This window comes from Curcuma longa, chromosome 3 (assembly GCF_044706935.1).
Source record: "Curcuma longa cultivar G26 ecotype Majalengka, Jawa Barat chromosome 3, ITB_CL_G26_1.1, whole genome shotgun sequence".
Lineage (NCBI taxonomy): Eukaryota > Viridiplantae > Streptophyta > Magnoliopsida > Zingiberales > Zingiberaceae > Curcuma > Curcuma longa.
In genome coordinates, this window is record NC_133863.1 from 13,871,117 (window position 1) to 13,889,534 (window position 18,418).

General features: G+C 35.2%; 1 protein-coding gene across 1 annotated transcript; it reads left to right on the forward strand.

Moving 5' to 3' along the window:
* The first annotated feature begins 1,052 nt into the window (after window positions 1-1,052).
* LOC141824042 (serine/threonine-protein kinase VPS15) lies at window positions 1,053-13,332 on the forward strand. The gene is made up of 12 exons (XM_074711274.1): window positions 1,053-1,524; window positions 1,605-1,679; window positions 2,061-2,183; window positions 2,378-2,423; window positions 2,516-2,676; window positions 5,160-5,239; window positions 7,155-7,260; window positions 7,487-7,663; window positions 7,745-10,891; window positions 11,757-12,004; window positions 12,098-12,197; window positions 12,947-13,332. Exons 1-12 carry the CDS (start codon window positions 1,327-1,329, stop codon window positions 13,121-13,123), a joined length of 4,638 nt encoding a protein of 1,545 aa, XP_074567375.1. The 5' UTR covers window positions 1,053-1,326; the 3' UTR covers window positions 13,124-13,332.
* Window positions 13,333-18,418: the final 5,086 nt, after the last annotated feature.

Sequence of the window (18,418 nt, forward strand, 5' to 3'; positions counted from 1 at the left end):
TTTTCTTTAGGCCTGCATATGGATGTTCAAAATGATGTGAACTTAAAGGCAATGGTAAGGCGAAGTATGATCTAAATCAAATTTGGAGAGTTTAATGCATCTGAGACATTGGGTGAGAAACATCAATGAAGGCGAAGACCTGAAGATGTATGAGTTGAAAAATGACGAGAGACTATTATCTTGGTGGAAAGTCTACATTTACTGTTGTACGATCGAAGAACAAATGTCATCATTTCACCTTAATCCCCAGTTGAGTCAGGATCCTTGACCCAATTCAGCCAATTGAGGACAATTTTCAATCGACTTAAGTATTGAATCGACTTGGAGATGCACCACCTTGTCATCTTCCAATTCAGGCTGGAAATTATCATATTCAGAAAGTTAGTTCCAGAAGTTGTACAAAACCATCACTGTGTTCCAAATGTCAAAGCCACTGTCAAATCTGTTCGTAACACTTGGTAGTTAAAGATGTTAGAGAAATGGAGGTTCAGTCGACTAAAAAAACACCTTTTGTCGACCAAAGATAATATTTGGAACAGTGTTGGTCGAACACATTACACATTACGTATTAATTGATCGATCAACTTCTGGGATTGGACTGAAATAACCAGGTTTAATTCAAATTTAATTACACCACAACAATATTCCAAACAAGCATCAAATACTTTGATAAACTAACATCTGTACTCTAAATTCTATAAACGGCGAGGATTGCACGCCATTAGTTTCGATTATTTTTTTATTGTTTAAAGCTGTCATATATTATTATTATTATTATTTTGCGTTTTGTATTTTTTTTCTATATTTATCATTTTCAAGATGAGGAAAAGAAAATGCAAAATTCATCGGTGTTTATCTGGATGAACTTTGTAAGGAAGATTTTCTTTTTCTTTTTTCTTTTTTTTTTAATATTGAACGAAGTTAGAGGGTTGAAAGATTCAATCATCCAACTACCCGTTATGCTTGCGTAATGCCACCCGATCCGCCAAGCGAGAGCTTATTAAGTTGGCTTGTTCTCCTTCCTTCAATTGGTCATCCATCTAGAGAGAGAGAGAGAGAGAGAGAGAGAGAGAGAGAGAGGGAAGCGCCGGAGCAACTGCGACGCCACCGACGGCCCCGACGCCGACGTGGTGGATAGGAGTGGAGCACCGATTCCCTACAAATTGCTTCCCGTGCGTTGATTGTAATTAAGAACCAAGGAGTCATGTGAGAACCCTAATACAACTCCATTCTCGCATCGTCTGCGATCCACGCCGCTCGATCTCGAAGGAGGGGAAAGGGGCGGAAGAGAGGACACGAGCTACTTTTTGAGGGAACGGCGGAGCCATGGGGAATAAGATCGCAAGGACGACCCAGGTGTCCGCGACGGAGTACTACCTCCACGATCTCCCTTCCAGTTATAATCTGGTGCTTGTGGAGCTCCTCGGACGCGGACGCTTCTTCAAATCCATACTTTGCAAGCATGACGAGGGCCTAGTCCTCGTCAAGGTTTATTTCAAGCGCGGCGAACCCCTCGACCTTAGGGTTACTTTCCCTCACTTTGGCTACTTGATTTATTGAGCTTGTTGTTTAAAGCGAGCTACTTGATGTGACTGATTTTGTAGGAGTATGAGAGGAGGTTGGCTCAGATTAGGGATATCTTCCAGTCCGTACAGCATCCCCATGTTTGGCCGTTCCAAGTGAGCATTGTTTTAATTGACCAACATGCTTTTGATGGTTAACAGTTGAATTTCTTGGAACTTATGTGCTACCTTTCTGGTATTTATCTCTAACGTCAAGTTGAAAGTCTTGGCTTTCAGTCACTTTTATTTTGGAACCTGACCTAGAACTCATTCATTCTTTCTTTATTTATTTTTTGCATTTGTCTAACACCTGTATAAGTGGATTAATTCTTATATGGTTAACAAATGAATAATTTTTCATTTCTAGTGGAGAAAATAGTTGCTTGTGTAGTTGAGACATTTAAATGATGGTCTGCATCCTCGTGCTTTTTTTTTTCTTTATGTTTTGTTTTTGGTTCTGTTTAAGCATTGTTTCTAACCTCTCGAGTTGACATATAGTTCTGGCTGGAAACCGATAAGGCTGCTTATCTTTTGAGGCAATACTTCTTCAGCAACCTTCATGATCGGCTGAGCACCAGACCATTCCTCAGCCTTATTGAGAAAAAATGGCTGGCATTTCAGGTATTTCTTTCATTCACTATGAAATGATTAATCATCTTTTAGCAATACAATTGTTTTGAAATAAAGTTTCTCCTCCCACTTGAAAACCTGTAGCTTTATGAAATTGTATCCATGCGTTTTAATCCATTTTTACCTTCAGTGCGTCCTGTTCCTTTCTAAATATGGGCCTGAACTTAGCTGATTTGCACGTGCAGTTACTTTGTGCAGTGGAGCAGAGCCACAATAAAGGAGTTTGCCATGGTGAGAACAATTTTCTTTGCAGGAAGGAAAATGTTTTGCTCTTAAAAACTATGTTGAAGATATTCACAAATGAGGTGTTTTGGTAACTCTAGGTGATATCAAGTGTGAGAATGTCCTAGTTACCTCTTGGAATTGGTTATATCTTGCTGACTTTGCATCTTTCAAGCCAACATATATACCAGATGATGATCCTTCTGATTTTTCATTCTTCTTTGACATTGGCGGGAGAAGACGATGTTATCTTGCACCTGAAGTGAGTTTTGTACTATGCTGTTCTCTTAGCATCTTCAACCTTTGTCTTCAAATTTGCATCAAATAGTATTAGAAGACTTAGCTTTAAATTTAGAAAAGGGGCGATGTACATGGAGGTTGTAATTTAAGAAAAAAAGCGAGTAGCACTATTTTGATTTTTGTTATAAAAGCTCAATTCACACTGTCAAAGAAAAATGAGCACTTAATTACTTGCAATAGTAGCAATAATTATATTCAATTATAATTGTCTATTACTGGATAGGTAGATAAAACTATGAATAAAATTGTAGCCTCACTCTATAAATGCTTAATTAATCAACCTCGCCTATGACTCTAGATTGGTTTTTGGGAATTGATAGTAGAAATTGTTTGTTCCTATTAGTAACAAAACTAGAAAGCTGATACTAAGATGTTAAAGACAATAGAAGTAGATCTTGTAAAATAGGATGAAGAAAAATGTTTGGAAAAAACATCGATAATGCTTTAAACTTTGTGGATTTTGATGAAAAATAAGGTTGGAAAGTGATAAATAATCTCAAATCTTGAATAGTCAAGAAGCAATTTCAAGTAAGAACCAGTAATGACACCATAAAGTACAAAAACTATTACATACTGAAAATTCTTTAATGATTGCCATAGTTTTAGAAGGAACAAAAACATGAATAGATATGTCATTTTTCTTATTTGAACTTAGGTAAAGTATTCAACAGGGGTGTGAGTCCAAGTTTTTGACACGACCATATACTAAAACTTTTACATATGATCAATAGGGATGTCAAGTGACGACTTAAAGTGCGAGTGTAAATATTCGACAAGAATGTAGACTTTTAAGTGTTGTCTATTTCGATTTTAAATACTTTCATATGTAAGCAATAGAGGTGGTAGCTGTCAACTTGGTGTGTCATAGGTAATAGATGATAAGAAATAGCTAAAGATAAAAATTTGTTACAAGTATAATAAAGTTTCAAGCCCGGGATAACACATAACAAGCTAGAAATTGAGTATAAGATGAAGGAAATTTACATATTTCTAAAGATAGCAAAAGAAAATATAGAGATTACAGTGATATTAAATAAAATCTATTATGATTTGAAATCTTATCTTGTGTTTGGCAACATGATTGAAACATGTTGTTCGGGTAGATTATCAAACTTTTAAAATTTCTTGAATGTCATCCATGCCCATTGTGCATATGAATATTTTACCATGTTGATATTCAACATGCTTTGGCTCATGACAAGATGAATCCTTTGTCGATTTTTGTCTCTCGTTTTTTTTTCAAAATTCTAATTCACTTTATCTAATTTTATAATCTTATTTTTAAAGCTAAAAGATTATAGGAGTAGAATTCATACTCATATATTTCGACAAGCCTTGAAGTAAGAAATTGAGTATTTTTTTTTTTAGTTCTACTATCTAATTGAGTCTAATTACAAACTACAATTTCTTAGTGTAACTATTCTGTGGACTTTCTTTTACGTATATGTGAGTTTAGACACAAATGATGATCTCCTAGTGACTCTTAGAAGCATAATATCGAGATTACAATTAAAAAAAAGAATTAGTTACGGAGGCTATTAACGATAGTCAAATATTTTGAGAGGTATATGACTCTTTTGTTGATCTTTTTAGATGCCATATGGATACAAATTGGATGTTGGTAAATATAAAATGATTTACTATTAGTCATTATCAGCATATGGATGTGGTAAATATAAAATAATTTATTATTAGTCATTATCAACATACATATAGAAGAGTATTTTAATTTTGTTCACTATAACAAGGTGCTACGATGAATATCTCGTGGTCCCATAAATTCACGTAAAGTTTTTCCTTGTTAACTGATATTGACGACGAAAGCATCCTTGAATAACTGGACAAGTATCTGATGCCTAAGAGCAAATGAGAAGCTCAAGATGACTATATCATACAATTTTCCATTGCGCTCGTAGTCTTTGGTGGAATCCCAACCATGTATGATGCAGTAGCTTCATGGATAATTAAAGCATTATATATACCATCACTCCATTTCTTTGTGGGAACTACCTATATTAATGAACTTACTGAAGGACGTTGTTTATCATGAAGAGATTGATTGTTCTTAACTCTTGTTGCTTGAATGAAAAGATTATAATATTCTTTTGGGGATGACACTTAACATTCAAAAGCAGAAAAAGAAAGAACATATCAATTTAACATCTATATTATTGTTCCAAATCTACATGATGGTACTTTTCAATTACTGAGTTTTCTGTAAATTATATGGATAGGCATATTCGCATTTACCTTCTTCGAGACACCAAATTTCCTTAAATTTCATGATTAAATTCTCCCTAGAATCCATAGAAGTACTTGGTATGGTTTAATTTTTAATATAATTTTTGGATTCATATTTATAATTTTTGACGTGGTTCTTTTTAAATTTTCTATAGTTGTGTTATTAGAGAAGGAAATCAATCTCTGCTGTTATTCTTCTTTCAGAGGTTTTATGATCATGGAGGTGAATCACCTGTTGCACCAGATGCACCATTAAAACCATCGATGGACATTTTCTCCTTGGGGTATGTGTGTTTACAACTTAATATAGAATCTTTATTTCCTTCCAGTTAGTTTTATCATTTCAGATGTGTTGTCCAAATTAATTTCATTTGAGTTGTATAAATTAATCCTGTTAAGCATGATGTCAGTGATAAGCCACAACATGGCTATCAGACTATTATTTCAGTTCTACAATTCAATAAAAGTTATACCCTCCAAGAAATCCCTGAGATCTCAATATAGCGCTTTTTTTTCGTTAATGAGACGTGAGAATGATATTAGCATAGCTAACTGATCTTGTGATACCAGAGTACTTATCATCTCTGAAGCTCTAATTTTGAGTTGAAACCTAAAGTTATTTGCGAGATTACAGTGTTGTATTGAAGGTATTATATTCTACGGTTTACCCATGTTGTCTCATTACTAATTTCATTCAGTTTCTAAAATGATGTGTTTCGGCTGTGCTGACTTAAAAATATTGGCACTTTATACCATTCTTTTGAATAATCCAGTTTTCAGGTTTCGGTTACGTAATGGTCCTGACTGACATATTATGGAAAAAGGTACATATGTATAAAAGCGCTTCATGAGGAAAATACCCCAATCCACGTATCACAATACAAGACTCATGACCTGCCCTCATAATTGAGGACAAGGTCTTAATCACACCATAACATCACATACTCATCCAATCACTTCACCAGCCCACACAGGAGGTTAGGATCATACTAATCAGCCCTACACAATTCCCAGCATCTACGACTTTTTAGATCATACAGTTTGTGTTCAACATCTTTTTGTCATACATATTATCAAGAAAGAATTATTATTATTATATATATAGAAAATTTAGGCAACACTTTTATATATTCTCAAAATACAAAAATTATATTAATTAATACTTTGAAGTTTTCAAAAAAAAAATGTTATATAATCAATTCTTAAAATCATCAAAATATATCTAATGATGTTAAAATCAAAGATGAAGCTTCATGACCATTATAAATGCAAGATCTCATACTTGATGCCTTTGTAGTAAAATTTTGAAACTAAAAATCAATCTTCATCACCATTACAAAAGCAAGTTGTTGGATTTGCAATAAAATTATAAATAAGATTAAAATTATAGATTTTAAATTTATACATTATTGAATAATTAGTATAAAATATTCAATAAATATTAAATATTTCATGAGATAATACTAAAATTTGAACTCCAACATTTAGTATCTTAAATATAACTCAATAGTAAGCATTTATCACTATCCAATACTAATAATTTTTTTTTTAATTAATATATTTTATATTAAAAAAATATCGAACCCATATCGACATGATACAATACGGTATCAAAACTGCATCATCCGGTCATAAATTGAAACTCCGGCACGGTTTGAAATTTTAAATCTTGGTTTAAATAATTCATATTTTAAGGATCTATCTACAAAAAGTTCCTAGCGAAACATAGTTCAATTCAATGCCTTTTTTTTTCATATATCACTTATTCTCTGCTAATTATTAACCAGCAAAATAAGTTGATGGGGAAATCAATAATTGTCTTGTTTTTGTCTTTCTTTATTGTTTAAAAAAAATAAAAGTAATATAACTATTCTAGATGAGTTCCTATAAATTGATAAGTATAGGATTTTGTATATGTTGAAGCCAAGTTCCCTATCCGATAGACGAGTTTGGTGTAAGTTTGATCTAGGATGCCTTGGTCAGAATGATATGTGGACATTAAATTAAATGTCTGCATGTTGATCTAGTTCAAATATATCTATATCTATATCTATATATATATATATATATATATATATATATATATATTACCCCTACTGAGCTGTAATTTCGTTTTCTGGCTAAGTGATTTAAATAGATAACTGATTAAATCAATCCTATAAATGGTTAATGAGATGTTATGTTGTCTTTTCCTTTCAGATGTGTTATTGCTGAACTTTTCTTGGAAGGACAACCATTGTTTGAGTTATCCCAGCTACTTGCATACCGGCGGGGGCAATATGACCCAAGTCAGTGCCTAGAAAAGGTATATCTTTGGACATGTATCCAATTTATGAGGATTTGGCCTCATTTTATGTAATAACTTCAAGTACTATTTTCTTTTTTCTGCTTTTTTTAGAAGGGAACTTGAGTTGATTTCTATCTGTGGCCTGCATCCCTCATTATATTATCTATTTGTTGTAATATCTTGCTTATGGCTAAATAATTTAAGATTCGTTAACTAGAACTTATCTTATGTGTAACTATTGTAGATACAAGATGAAGGTGTCCGGAAAATGATACTTCATATGATTCAGTTGGATCCAAATGCAAGGCTATCATGTCAAAGTTACTTGCAAAATTTTGCATCTTCAATATTTCCAAGCTATTTCTCACCATCTCTTCACAAATTCTTTTCTTATTTGGTTCCTCTTGATTCGGATGCAAGGGTGAGAATGCCTCTGCTGATTATAGTTGCAAGATACTTTTAACCTCATCCTAGTAAAAAGCGCCATTTGTTTCTTCCACAGGTTGCAGCAATTGAAAGAGCATTCCATAAGATTCATGCACAAATGATGAGTGTCAGGTCATCAGAGGATGTGATTATTGACTCATCTGCCTCTCCCAAACTTATAGATGAAGAAGGGTTTCATATGGAAGGTGTGAATCATAATATGCTTTTGGCTAGGGGGAATGCAAAAAGCAGTCTAGAGAAAAGTGAAATTGCAGGCCAGGTTCAGCTTGTTGGAGCTATCACTTCACTCCTGAGGGATGTAGAACAAATAAATTGTTGTACACACACAGATGTAACACGGAGGAATGGTATAATCTTGCCTACTAATGATTCTGGTACTGACTGCACTACATTTTCTAAGCAATCAAAGATCATGAAGGATCAGTTATCAAATGACCCCCAGGGGCACAAGCAGAAAGATTTACTATTTCTAAGAAACACCTTGAAAGGCAATCTGGATTCTTTGATGGATGTTTATGATAGTCAGACAGATACATACCGTATCCCATCTTTTCCCAGTGCAGGGGACAAAAACAGTTGTGATGGCATGGTCCTGATTGCATCATTAGTATGTTCTTGCATAAGAAGTGTGAAGCAGCCGCAGCTGAGAAGGGCTGGTCTCATCCTCCTGAAAACTGCTTCCTTGTACACTGATGATGAAGATCGTCTGCAACATGTCCTTCCATATGTTATTGCAATGCTTTCTGATCCAGCTGCTATTGTTCGCTGTGCTGCTCTTGAAACATTGTGTGACATTTTAACTCTTGTCCAAGATTTCCCTCCTAGTGATGCAATGATTTTTCCTGAGTATATACTCCCAATGCTTTCCATGCTCCCTGATGATCCAGAGGAAAGTGTTAGGATTTGTTATGCTCGTAATATTTCTACGATTGCCTTGACTGCTTATAGATTTTTGGTTCAGGCTGAGAGAATAGCTGATGGAGGACCTCTTGGTAAATCAACACTGGGCCCAAAACAACAATCTCATATTGCAGAGTCACCAGGAAAACAACAGGGCCAAAAAGTTGATATTCAGCTTATGCAATTAAGGAAATTGATAGCTGAAATTGTGCAAGAATTGGTGATGGGTCCAAAGCAAACCCCAAATGTCCGTCGAGCCCTCCTGCAGGATATTGGCCATCTATGTTACTTCTCTGGTAAGAAGCATAGTAATGATTTCTTATTGCCCATCCTCCCAGCATTTCTCAATGATCGGGATGAGCAGCTCCGAGCAGCTTTCTATAGACAGATAACTTTTGTCTGCTATTTTGTTGGCCAAGTGAGTGTGGAGGAATATCTTTTACCATACATTGAGCAAGCTTTAAGTGATGAAATGGAGGCTGTAATTGTGAATGGTTTGGATTGTTTGTCTGTGCTGTGCAAAAGTGGTTTTCTGCGAAAAAGGATGCTTCTTGGGTTGATTGAGAAAGCATTCCCCCTGTTGTGTTATCCAATCAATTGGGTTAGAAGATCAGCTGTTACTTTCATTGCTGCTAGTAGCAAGAGTTTAGGACCAGTAGATTCCCACGTTTATCTTTCTCCACTTTTACGCCCTTTTTTAGACAGGGTCCCAACTTCTTTATCTTCTGAAACATCTCTGCTTTCATGCCTGAAGCCTCCGGTCTCTAAAGTAGTATACCATAAAGTTCTGGAAAATGCAAGGAGCTCTGACATGTTGGAAAGACAAAGAAGGATATGGTATAGCTCATCGACATATTCCAATCAGTGGGAAACCATTGAACACACTAGGAATGTTTCAGGAGACATAAAATCCACTAAAATTTCTGCCAAAAGAAAATCAAATGCACAAAGTGGAAATTATGCAACCTCTATGACACTGGATGCGTCTCTACCTGTTGTGGAGGATGTTGCTGTGAAAACAGGGATATCTTTCCGGACTTCTGGTTCAGTGGATATGCGGGATTCTGTTTATTCTGAAAAAACTCAATTTTCTTCATTCACATCTCCACAGATCACGGCAGCTAATAATTCTCTTTGTGATGGACCTACTGATGGCATACCCTTGTACTATGTTAGTCTCGATAAACTCGCATCTGGTATTGGTCCTGAATCTTCATTTCAATGGAATCCTAAAGGGGTCGCCGCTTCATGCATGCCACGTTTGGAACCTCTCGACAAGCCCTTCGGCTTATCTAATTCAGTTCCACCCAAACTAGTTTCAAGCTCTTTTTTAAACATCAGCACCAACATCAAACAAGTCCAAAAGCAAGCTGATGTTGAATCCAGGGACTCTGAGCAATCTACATTTCTCACCAGTAAGTTTCAGGATATCACTGTTTATGATGCTTTGAAGGGAAGCTCATTGGATGATGCCTCACAGTCTGAGTTTAGTGGATTGTCTACCTTTGCAAGAGCATCTTCAGTTCCTGATACAGGATGGAAACCACGTGGAGTTCTGGTTGCTCATCTTCAAGAGCACAGATCTTCTGTGAATGATGTAACTGTATCAAATGACCACACCTTTTTCATAAGTGCATCAGATGATTCGACTGTTAAGATATGGGATACTAGGAAGTTGGAAAAGGATATCTCTTTCAGGTCTAGGTTAACATATTCTCTTGATGGTTGTCGAGCTTTATGTGCGACTATGCTTCGAGGAACTGCCCAAGTGGTCGTTGGTGCAAGTGATGGAATTATTCATTTATTTTCTGTAGATTACATAAGTAGAGGGTTCAGTAATGTAATTGAAAAGTATTCTGGTATTGCTGATATCCAGAACAGAAAAATTGGTGAAGGCGCAATTCTTAGCGTGTTGAACTGCTCTAGTACAGATAGCATTAGTCAGACTGTTTTATTCACCACCCAGCATTGTGGAGTTCATCTCTGGGATACAAGGGCAAATTCTGATGCCTGGACATTCAAAGCTCTTCCAGATGAGGGATATGTCTCATCTCTTGTAATGGGTCAATGTGGAAACTGGTTTGTATCTGGTTCTTCTAGAGGTGTTCTGACACTCTGGGATCTTAGGTTCCTTCTGCCTGTGAATTCATGGCATTATCCCATGGTTTGCCCTGTTGAGAAGCTATGCTTACTAATTCCACCATTGAACTCAGCGGGTGCTGTGTCAAGGCCATTAGTTTATGTTGCTTCTGGAAGTAATGAAGTCTCCCTCTGGGACGCTGAGAATGGAAGCTGTCATCAGGTACTTAAGACCGTCACTTTTCCTCTATGGTGTATTAAAGTAAATAAGTGATGCAATTTTATGTTAGGATCTTGACGATAATGGATTCATTGAGATAGACCATAAAGTTTATGTTACATAAAAGTTTGTGTAATTTACATGGTTTACAAAATGGTCAGGTCATTTAAGCATCATGTTTTGTTTTTAGGATAAAGTTTATTATTTATTTGTGCTAATTCATAATAAATGATAGTTTGTTCACTTTTTTGGATCACAACATGATGCACCCACCTACCTGTTTGAGTGTGCGGGATATTAAGATATTGTTAGAGTACTTTTTTAGGCTGAGTTTACTTGAGTTGCACAATGATTTTATCTCACCCCAAACATAATAAAATTAGTTTGTGCACCTTCTGTGGAACCTCACCTCAGACATCCACACACCTCTTCTTTGAATATGACAGTGAGATGTGATTAGTGTATGCAAGCCACAATCCTACCTTTTGCTAGATGCCTAAACCAGCCTATTGCCTGCACAAAATGTGCCACTCAGGTCAAACAAATTAGAGGGCTTCAGACTAAGTGGAATCTGGTCATCTTGATAAAATGAAATAACTGTATATTTATGAGAATCTGTCAAGAGGAAGGGCTCTTCATATGAATTTTGGAGGTCTTTTACATTTGAAAATACAAGATATTTTTCCAGATCTTGTTCATATTCCTTGTGTAAAGATTAGCTTGTTCATACTTGCCTTTTTTTTCTCCTGAAAATGGTATAGAATTGCTTGTCCTTGTTTGTTGTCAAGTTGCAGTACGGTGATTTTCCTGTTGTTTACCTGAAGAAAATTGTTGCATTCATGAATAATATAGTTCAAACAAACTGCAGGTGCTGAGAGTAGCAAGTGGTGAGCAGGAAGGTGAAACATCCCATTTTTCACGAGTATCAGGAAGGCCTTCTAACAAGCAAAGTCCAAAATTAGATGGGACAAGAAATATCAATAGCAAATACAGGATTGATGAGTTGAATGAACCTGCCCCTCGTCTTCAGGGCATTCGGTCATTGCTTCCATTGCCTGGGGGAGACCTGTTGACTGGAGGAACAGATTTGAAAATACGTTACTGGGATCATACAAGGTTCTCATTGAAATCCAATCTTTTTTTCTTGTTCTGATGTGAAATTTTTTTTTTTTTCAAAAAAGAAAGTGATTTTTTGTTCATGATTTGCAGGCCTGAGCGTAGTTACTGTGTCTGCGGTCCATCAACAAAAGGTGTAGGAAATGATGGATACTATGATATTAGGTCTAGCTTTGGTGTGCAAATTGTTCAGGTAATTCTCAAGTTTATGTTGTTTCTTTTTGCTTCTTTCCTGGACATTTCATTAGTATCATTTGTACATCAACGTTTATGTACTTCTATATTATGCTTTCTGTTGAATTTTGATGAATAGTCAATTCTCATGAATGGTTCATTTAATTTTATTAAGTAAAAGTTTGAAATGCTTATCGTGTTGAAATTTGATTGTACCTATCTTTATTATTTTTTAAGATATACTTTTGCTTCCCAATTTATTTATTTGGACAGACCATTTGTATGCATTTTGTCAATAAAAGTTGCTTTCAAGTTTCCTCGAAAATAGGATTTTCTAAAAGACTTTCGAGCTCCAACTGAGCAAGCAAGGCCATGATTGCAAAATTGTTTCCTTGTAATCTAATAGAAGAAGAATAAGCATATCAAAGGACATGAGCTTGGCTGGCACATGTGCTGATATAGTGAATTAATAAAATTTGTCAATCATTGTGCAAGGGGATAAAGACATAGTAGATGCTAGGCTCGGTTATTAAATTTGTTGTCCTATGCATTACCATGTTAGAAGAATGTCTAATGTGATTATGAAGTTTCTTAGATCTGGAAACTTAAATTTATAAAAAGTGTATCTTTTTTCTTTGATGCAAAGGAACTGCTGGTGCTGGTGCTGGCACTGGCTGAGGCATGCTTTGCCTTGCCTGACTGTTGAAGTAAATGAAACTACTTATTTGCTAAATCTTTTCTCACCATGCTATTGAAAATGTCAAACAGGAGATGAACAAGCGGCCTGCTACGTCCAAGTTGACTCAGAAGAAGCTCCTTTCCACCGCAGCAACCGATTCCGCCGGGTGTCACCGTGACTCGGTGCTTTCGTTAGCCTCAGTCAAGTTGAGCCAAAGGGTTTTGATCTCAAGTAGCAGAGATGGCACGATCAAGGTATGGAAATAGGAAAAAGGAAAAGAACCCACTTCTTTGTGAAGGTCACATTGTAAATATTTTTGTCTTCAATAATATTTGGAAATTCAATTTGTACATAGGGATGATTATTTAGAACCAAATTTGCAAGGTTTTCCACTTTCTTACTTACTATTTGTTAGGAAGGCCGATGTACCTTAACTAGATTAGATAAATTGATAGCTAATCATACTCGCTAATGAGATGCCACATTGTTAGTAATCCATTTTTTGCATTGGTTAATCTCTTTCCAACCACGCCTGTAGCAGTATTTATTAGATTTTTTTGGTGAAGTGCTCCGAACTTTCATCAATATAAGGTGAGTCAAACATATTTGATCAAAGATAAGTGATATGTTATTTAATTCAAAATTAAAAATAGTTTTAATTTCAAACGCAATTTTTAAGATATTAAGTTTGATCAAAATTTTCATGTTTTATGATATGTCAATAGCAATAGTAAGTACGTAGTAAATTCACGGCAGGAGAATTATTAAGGAATTAAATTTATTAAAATAAAGTTAAGAATTAAAAGATAGGATACATTTACTAAAACCAATCAATATTGGAATAAATATAGAATTAATCTTTTTATATTTGTAATATAGTTTTTAGCTCGTAATTCATAACAGTTAGATTATAATTCGTAAAAATTAGTATATGAACTAAAATAGCATAATATGTTGATAAACTTATATACAAATTGATATTTTCAATAACTATAAAAATAGTATTTAAATAAACCTTATTAGAGAATACACAGAAAAATGACAAATTGAAAGGATTTTATAAAGTCTCAAAATTGTATTGCATCATTTTGAGTTTTGTTTTTTTAATCTAGGTATTTAATTTTTACGCAGGAGGAGAGGATCAATTTAGTTTAATGAAAGTTTTCTATTAATCATGAAAATAATTCAAAAAACTTCAAATTCATCATATGTAATATAAGCTGGGTAAGATTTAAATCTTCGTTACTTAGAAAGTTCATCTCATTTTTTACCATTACATCATAATTTCGGAGGCTTGAATTTCATCTTTATGAATCATGCTCATGTATATATCGAGTCAAGTGATGTTATCAAATCGTGTTTAGCATTCTCAATTGTAGTTCGAATAGAGTAAGAATATATATCACTTTTAAAATATAACGACAAGGAATGACTATTTAAACATAGATTAAGAAATAATTATTTTTAAAAAAAAATAGGTTGAGGGCCTTCCCCCGTCCCTCAAAAAAGAAAAGAAAAAAAATTAATTTCTATGGATTAAGAATCACAATTTTATGAGAATTAATAGTTCAAGCTCATTTTAATAGTTATTAAAAGCTACACACTGCACTGCGGTTGAAATCTATTATTCAACGATTTCACATGAAAAACTAGAATTCTACAAGAACCAAGCGAGATTCCTTGTTGTTTCATCATAATCAACTAAAATTCTAAAACCAAGTTCCTTGTTGATTTAGCATCATTCAAAGATCAAAGTTGCAAAAAATTCCAATCAAAACCCGTTTGACCATTGATTTAGGAAGACCAGAAGAATTTACAAATTTATATAAATTCAATCCAGTTTTATGTGACCTTAAAATGATAAAATTACCTTTTCTATAAACAAATATAAAAAAACACATAAACCTTTTCATTAATATTATTATTAATTTTTAAATTTTTAACCTAATTGTTAAAACTATTTATGTTCTTATTTTTGACCAACCACCGAATAGGTGAACATGAAACACCTACCTAACAAGATGCCATCAATGTAACTGAAATTGAAAGAAACACTAACCCTTAACCTCCTCAACTCCATCTCACCTCTCGCATGAGCTCGCCCGTATACACGATTATGATATGTTGCGCGTCTTCCTATGCGCACAACGTCCATGACTGAGTACCAATCGAAATGAATCGGAACATCCGGAAGTGATCCAGACACCCTGCGCATTCAATCGCGGACGGATATCACACACAGGGAGATGTGCAGGATATCTTTACACTACAACCGTCCTCCACGAACAATCCTTCTTTGTAAATGCTTACAATTATAGCCTCCACATAACAAGTGGATCAAGAGACTTACCCCAAGTAGCAAGCATATCAAGAAACTCAGTACATTAAACCCCTAAAACAGGATTATTAATGCCCCAAGAGAATATTTCCGCGAAACAAATAGAACTAAGCAGTCCACTACTGACATGTTATTTGTTCTTTGAACAATTCACTGAGGTTATATGACCTTCTAGAGACACTTCTCACTATGAATTGAGCGAAGAAACGAGAGACTAAGCACATATTCCATCCAAAAGCACGAGATTCTATTCCTCTTTGGGTCGCCACACAAGATTGATCTATTTGGAATTAAAACGGTAGTTAATTTCGATGTTCCTTTTCAGAGGTTCGTCTTGTTTTGTCAGCCTAGCACCTTGGAAATTCAAGTTGAAGATATTGAGGAATGAATTTCCCTTCAAAAGACCAACAATCAAGTGAAGGACCAGAATTGCATTATCCTTGTCTTGGTAGAGAACCATAGTAACATCCATATGTCGAGCAATATGCATCCTACTTAGCATGATGTTTGTTGGACACAACTTTGAACTAAATAAATAAGTGTGGGCAAAGTGGATTACCTTCTCGTGCCCTTTCTGAATAAACTCTCCTACCAAATGCCCTACTGAATAAACATCTTCTCTTCTTTTGCTGCACAGCTTAGGTGCTCTATAAACATGCTTCCAAGTTGGATCATGACATTATAGCAAGCAACATTCTACAGTTTTAGCAAATAAAAATATCATCAATCACTCTGAAAAACAAAGCCAGGCCCAATGATTCATTGCCACAAAAAAAACAGATTCTTACGGATAACAAATCAACATTTTTAATTAGCTCGTACAACTAGTCTTCCACAGTGGAAATCATGGATCGATAAGCATTTTTTAAATAAAGAAAACACAGACGAAATGTTTGAATTGTAGTAAACAATGAGCACCTCTACAAAAACAAAGATGTCAGTAAATGTGCAAAGCAAATCAAGTAGATATCTACCAATTTGCATCAACTCATTAAAAGATCAAACCTGCTTCAGGCTTGGCCTGTGGAAGAAAGCAAACAAGTCCATAGCATGCATGTGAGAAGAATAAACAAACAGATTTAAGCATATCTTCAACATCAAACTCCTGCAGTTCTTACAGTAACATAAAAGAGTCCACTAAATCCATGTGGCTTACCTTTTGAAGAGCAGCTTGAGTGAAAATGGCAATGTTCCAAAAATCTCAGTGCCAGTAATATCGAATCTTTAATCTTAAGTCAAAATAGGAGCTCATCTACTTAAAACATATAGTCAATCTAGTAGGAAAGGCCTTCCAGCTCATTGCACTTATCTGCTACTCTTGGCACACCACCAAATTTTCAATAACTAAAATTATGTTGCTTTAATGTAATGTTTGATAAAAACTAGAACTTCAGTCGATAGGATAGAATAAAAGTACCAAATACCACAGACAGAAGGAACCAGGTGGCCAGAGATGAAAGGGAGATACCTAATGAAAACTAGGAGTTTCATCATAAAGTTTTGGATCTTGTAAAACTTAATTTTGGTGGATTGTCATTTTCTTGGAGATAAGACTTTAAAGGAAGTCTCCAAATTAGTATCTTATTTGGGATTGTAGAGAAGCTTTGGTAGAAATGTAATTTAATTTGATTCATTTTTTAATTTATAATTTTGTTTATTTCTTAGTCAGTCCTTTTTAAGTATTGAATTCTTTCTTTACTTGAATATTTTTAGTTTTTTTTCAATTTTTTCTGATTTGGAGTTTTCAAAGACACCAATCCCCTCATTTTAATCATCTTTGCATAATAAAATTATTCATTGTTTGTTTGAGGTTGTTCATTTCTCTATGTGAGATTATTTGTCCCTCAAGTTGCATCAAGTGGTACCATATTCTTTGTGTGAATTTTGATCTGTTTTCCTAGTGCATTAATACCCTCTCTAACAATAAATGTAACTATAAATCCAACTTTCATCAAAATAACATATAGACGCGTACAATATGTTAACTAATCTGTAAACAGGTACTGATAGTGTAAAGAATTCTCAATCTGACACCAATTCTGACCTTGTCTTTTAGGGATCACATGATTCTTGAGAAAGAATTAATTGGTGTATATTCTTTTTCTTTAATTCAATGACTGCCAGTCTATCTCCTCTCTTCTCCTTCAACTTCTTGTCCCCCATCTGTTCTCATCTTTCCTCTTTAGTCTCCAAATGCCTCTTTGTTCTTCACCTTCTCCACTTTTCTATTATTTCCAACTGTTTGATCTGTCATCGCCTTCTTCCCCTTTGTTACATACTGCTCCAGTGGCATCTGTCTGGCCTTCCTTGATAATCTGTGTTCCTTGGTGCCTTCTCTTCTCCACAAGTTGTTGCAAAGCCTCTGTGGTTCTGCATCTTCTTACCTCTGCTAGATAAAGAGAAACCACAACTAAGAAGCCGAATCAAGTAATGTAGAATTTAGAGAACCACCACAGGTATGATCTAAGATCATCCTCTATCCTAGCCCCCACGGGCGGGAGCAGCTGGTCAGGGCCTAGATGCTTGCAGTTGAAGGTATGTGGTTCGAGGCTCATGGCGCACATGAGATAACATCAAAATGTGTCATGTTTCCAATTCCTCGAGCCACTATGCCCTGGCCAGTCCCGCATTCACCGTGATTTACTCCCCCTCGTACTTGTGGGGCCGGGGTGGGGGGGCCGCTAGGTTGACGGTTCCAACCTTTTTGCAGTAAGATCATCCTCTATCCACAATCTCACCCACAATAATATGGACCACATCATCTATTAATAATTTTGTTCCACGCAAGGGGCGCCCTAGTAATTCAAATTGCCATAGGTTTCTTTGGAAAAGCCTACTGAAAGTAATCTAAAGAATTGAACTGAACAAGTTGCAATGTCGATTCCTCCTCCTTTCCACTTCTTACTCCTAAATGCTCAGTAGGCAAGTAGGCTCCAATTGTTTTCAATCATATCCAACATTCAATCACCACTCACCAGAATGGCTGCCTGGCGTCCAACTAACTTTTCCTTCTGTAAAATGGTTCGATATAAAGGAGAGTTGAATTGAAATTTTAGATACAGATAGAAACAGCATGGTATAATGGATTTAGACATAACATGGGTTTAAAGACCAAGACATAGACGGTGATTGCACTAAGAAACAAGGGAAATAAAGAATGTTAGAGATGCCAAATTTGTCAAAGTGCAAGTTGAACAAAACAAAAGACGCATACCTACCACCA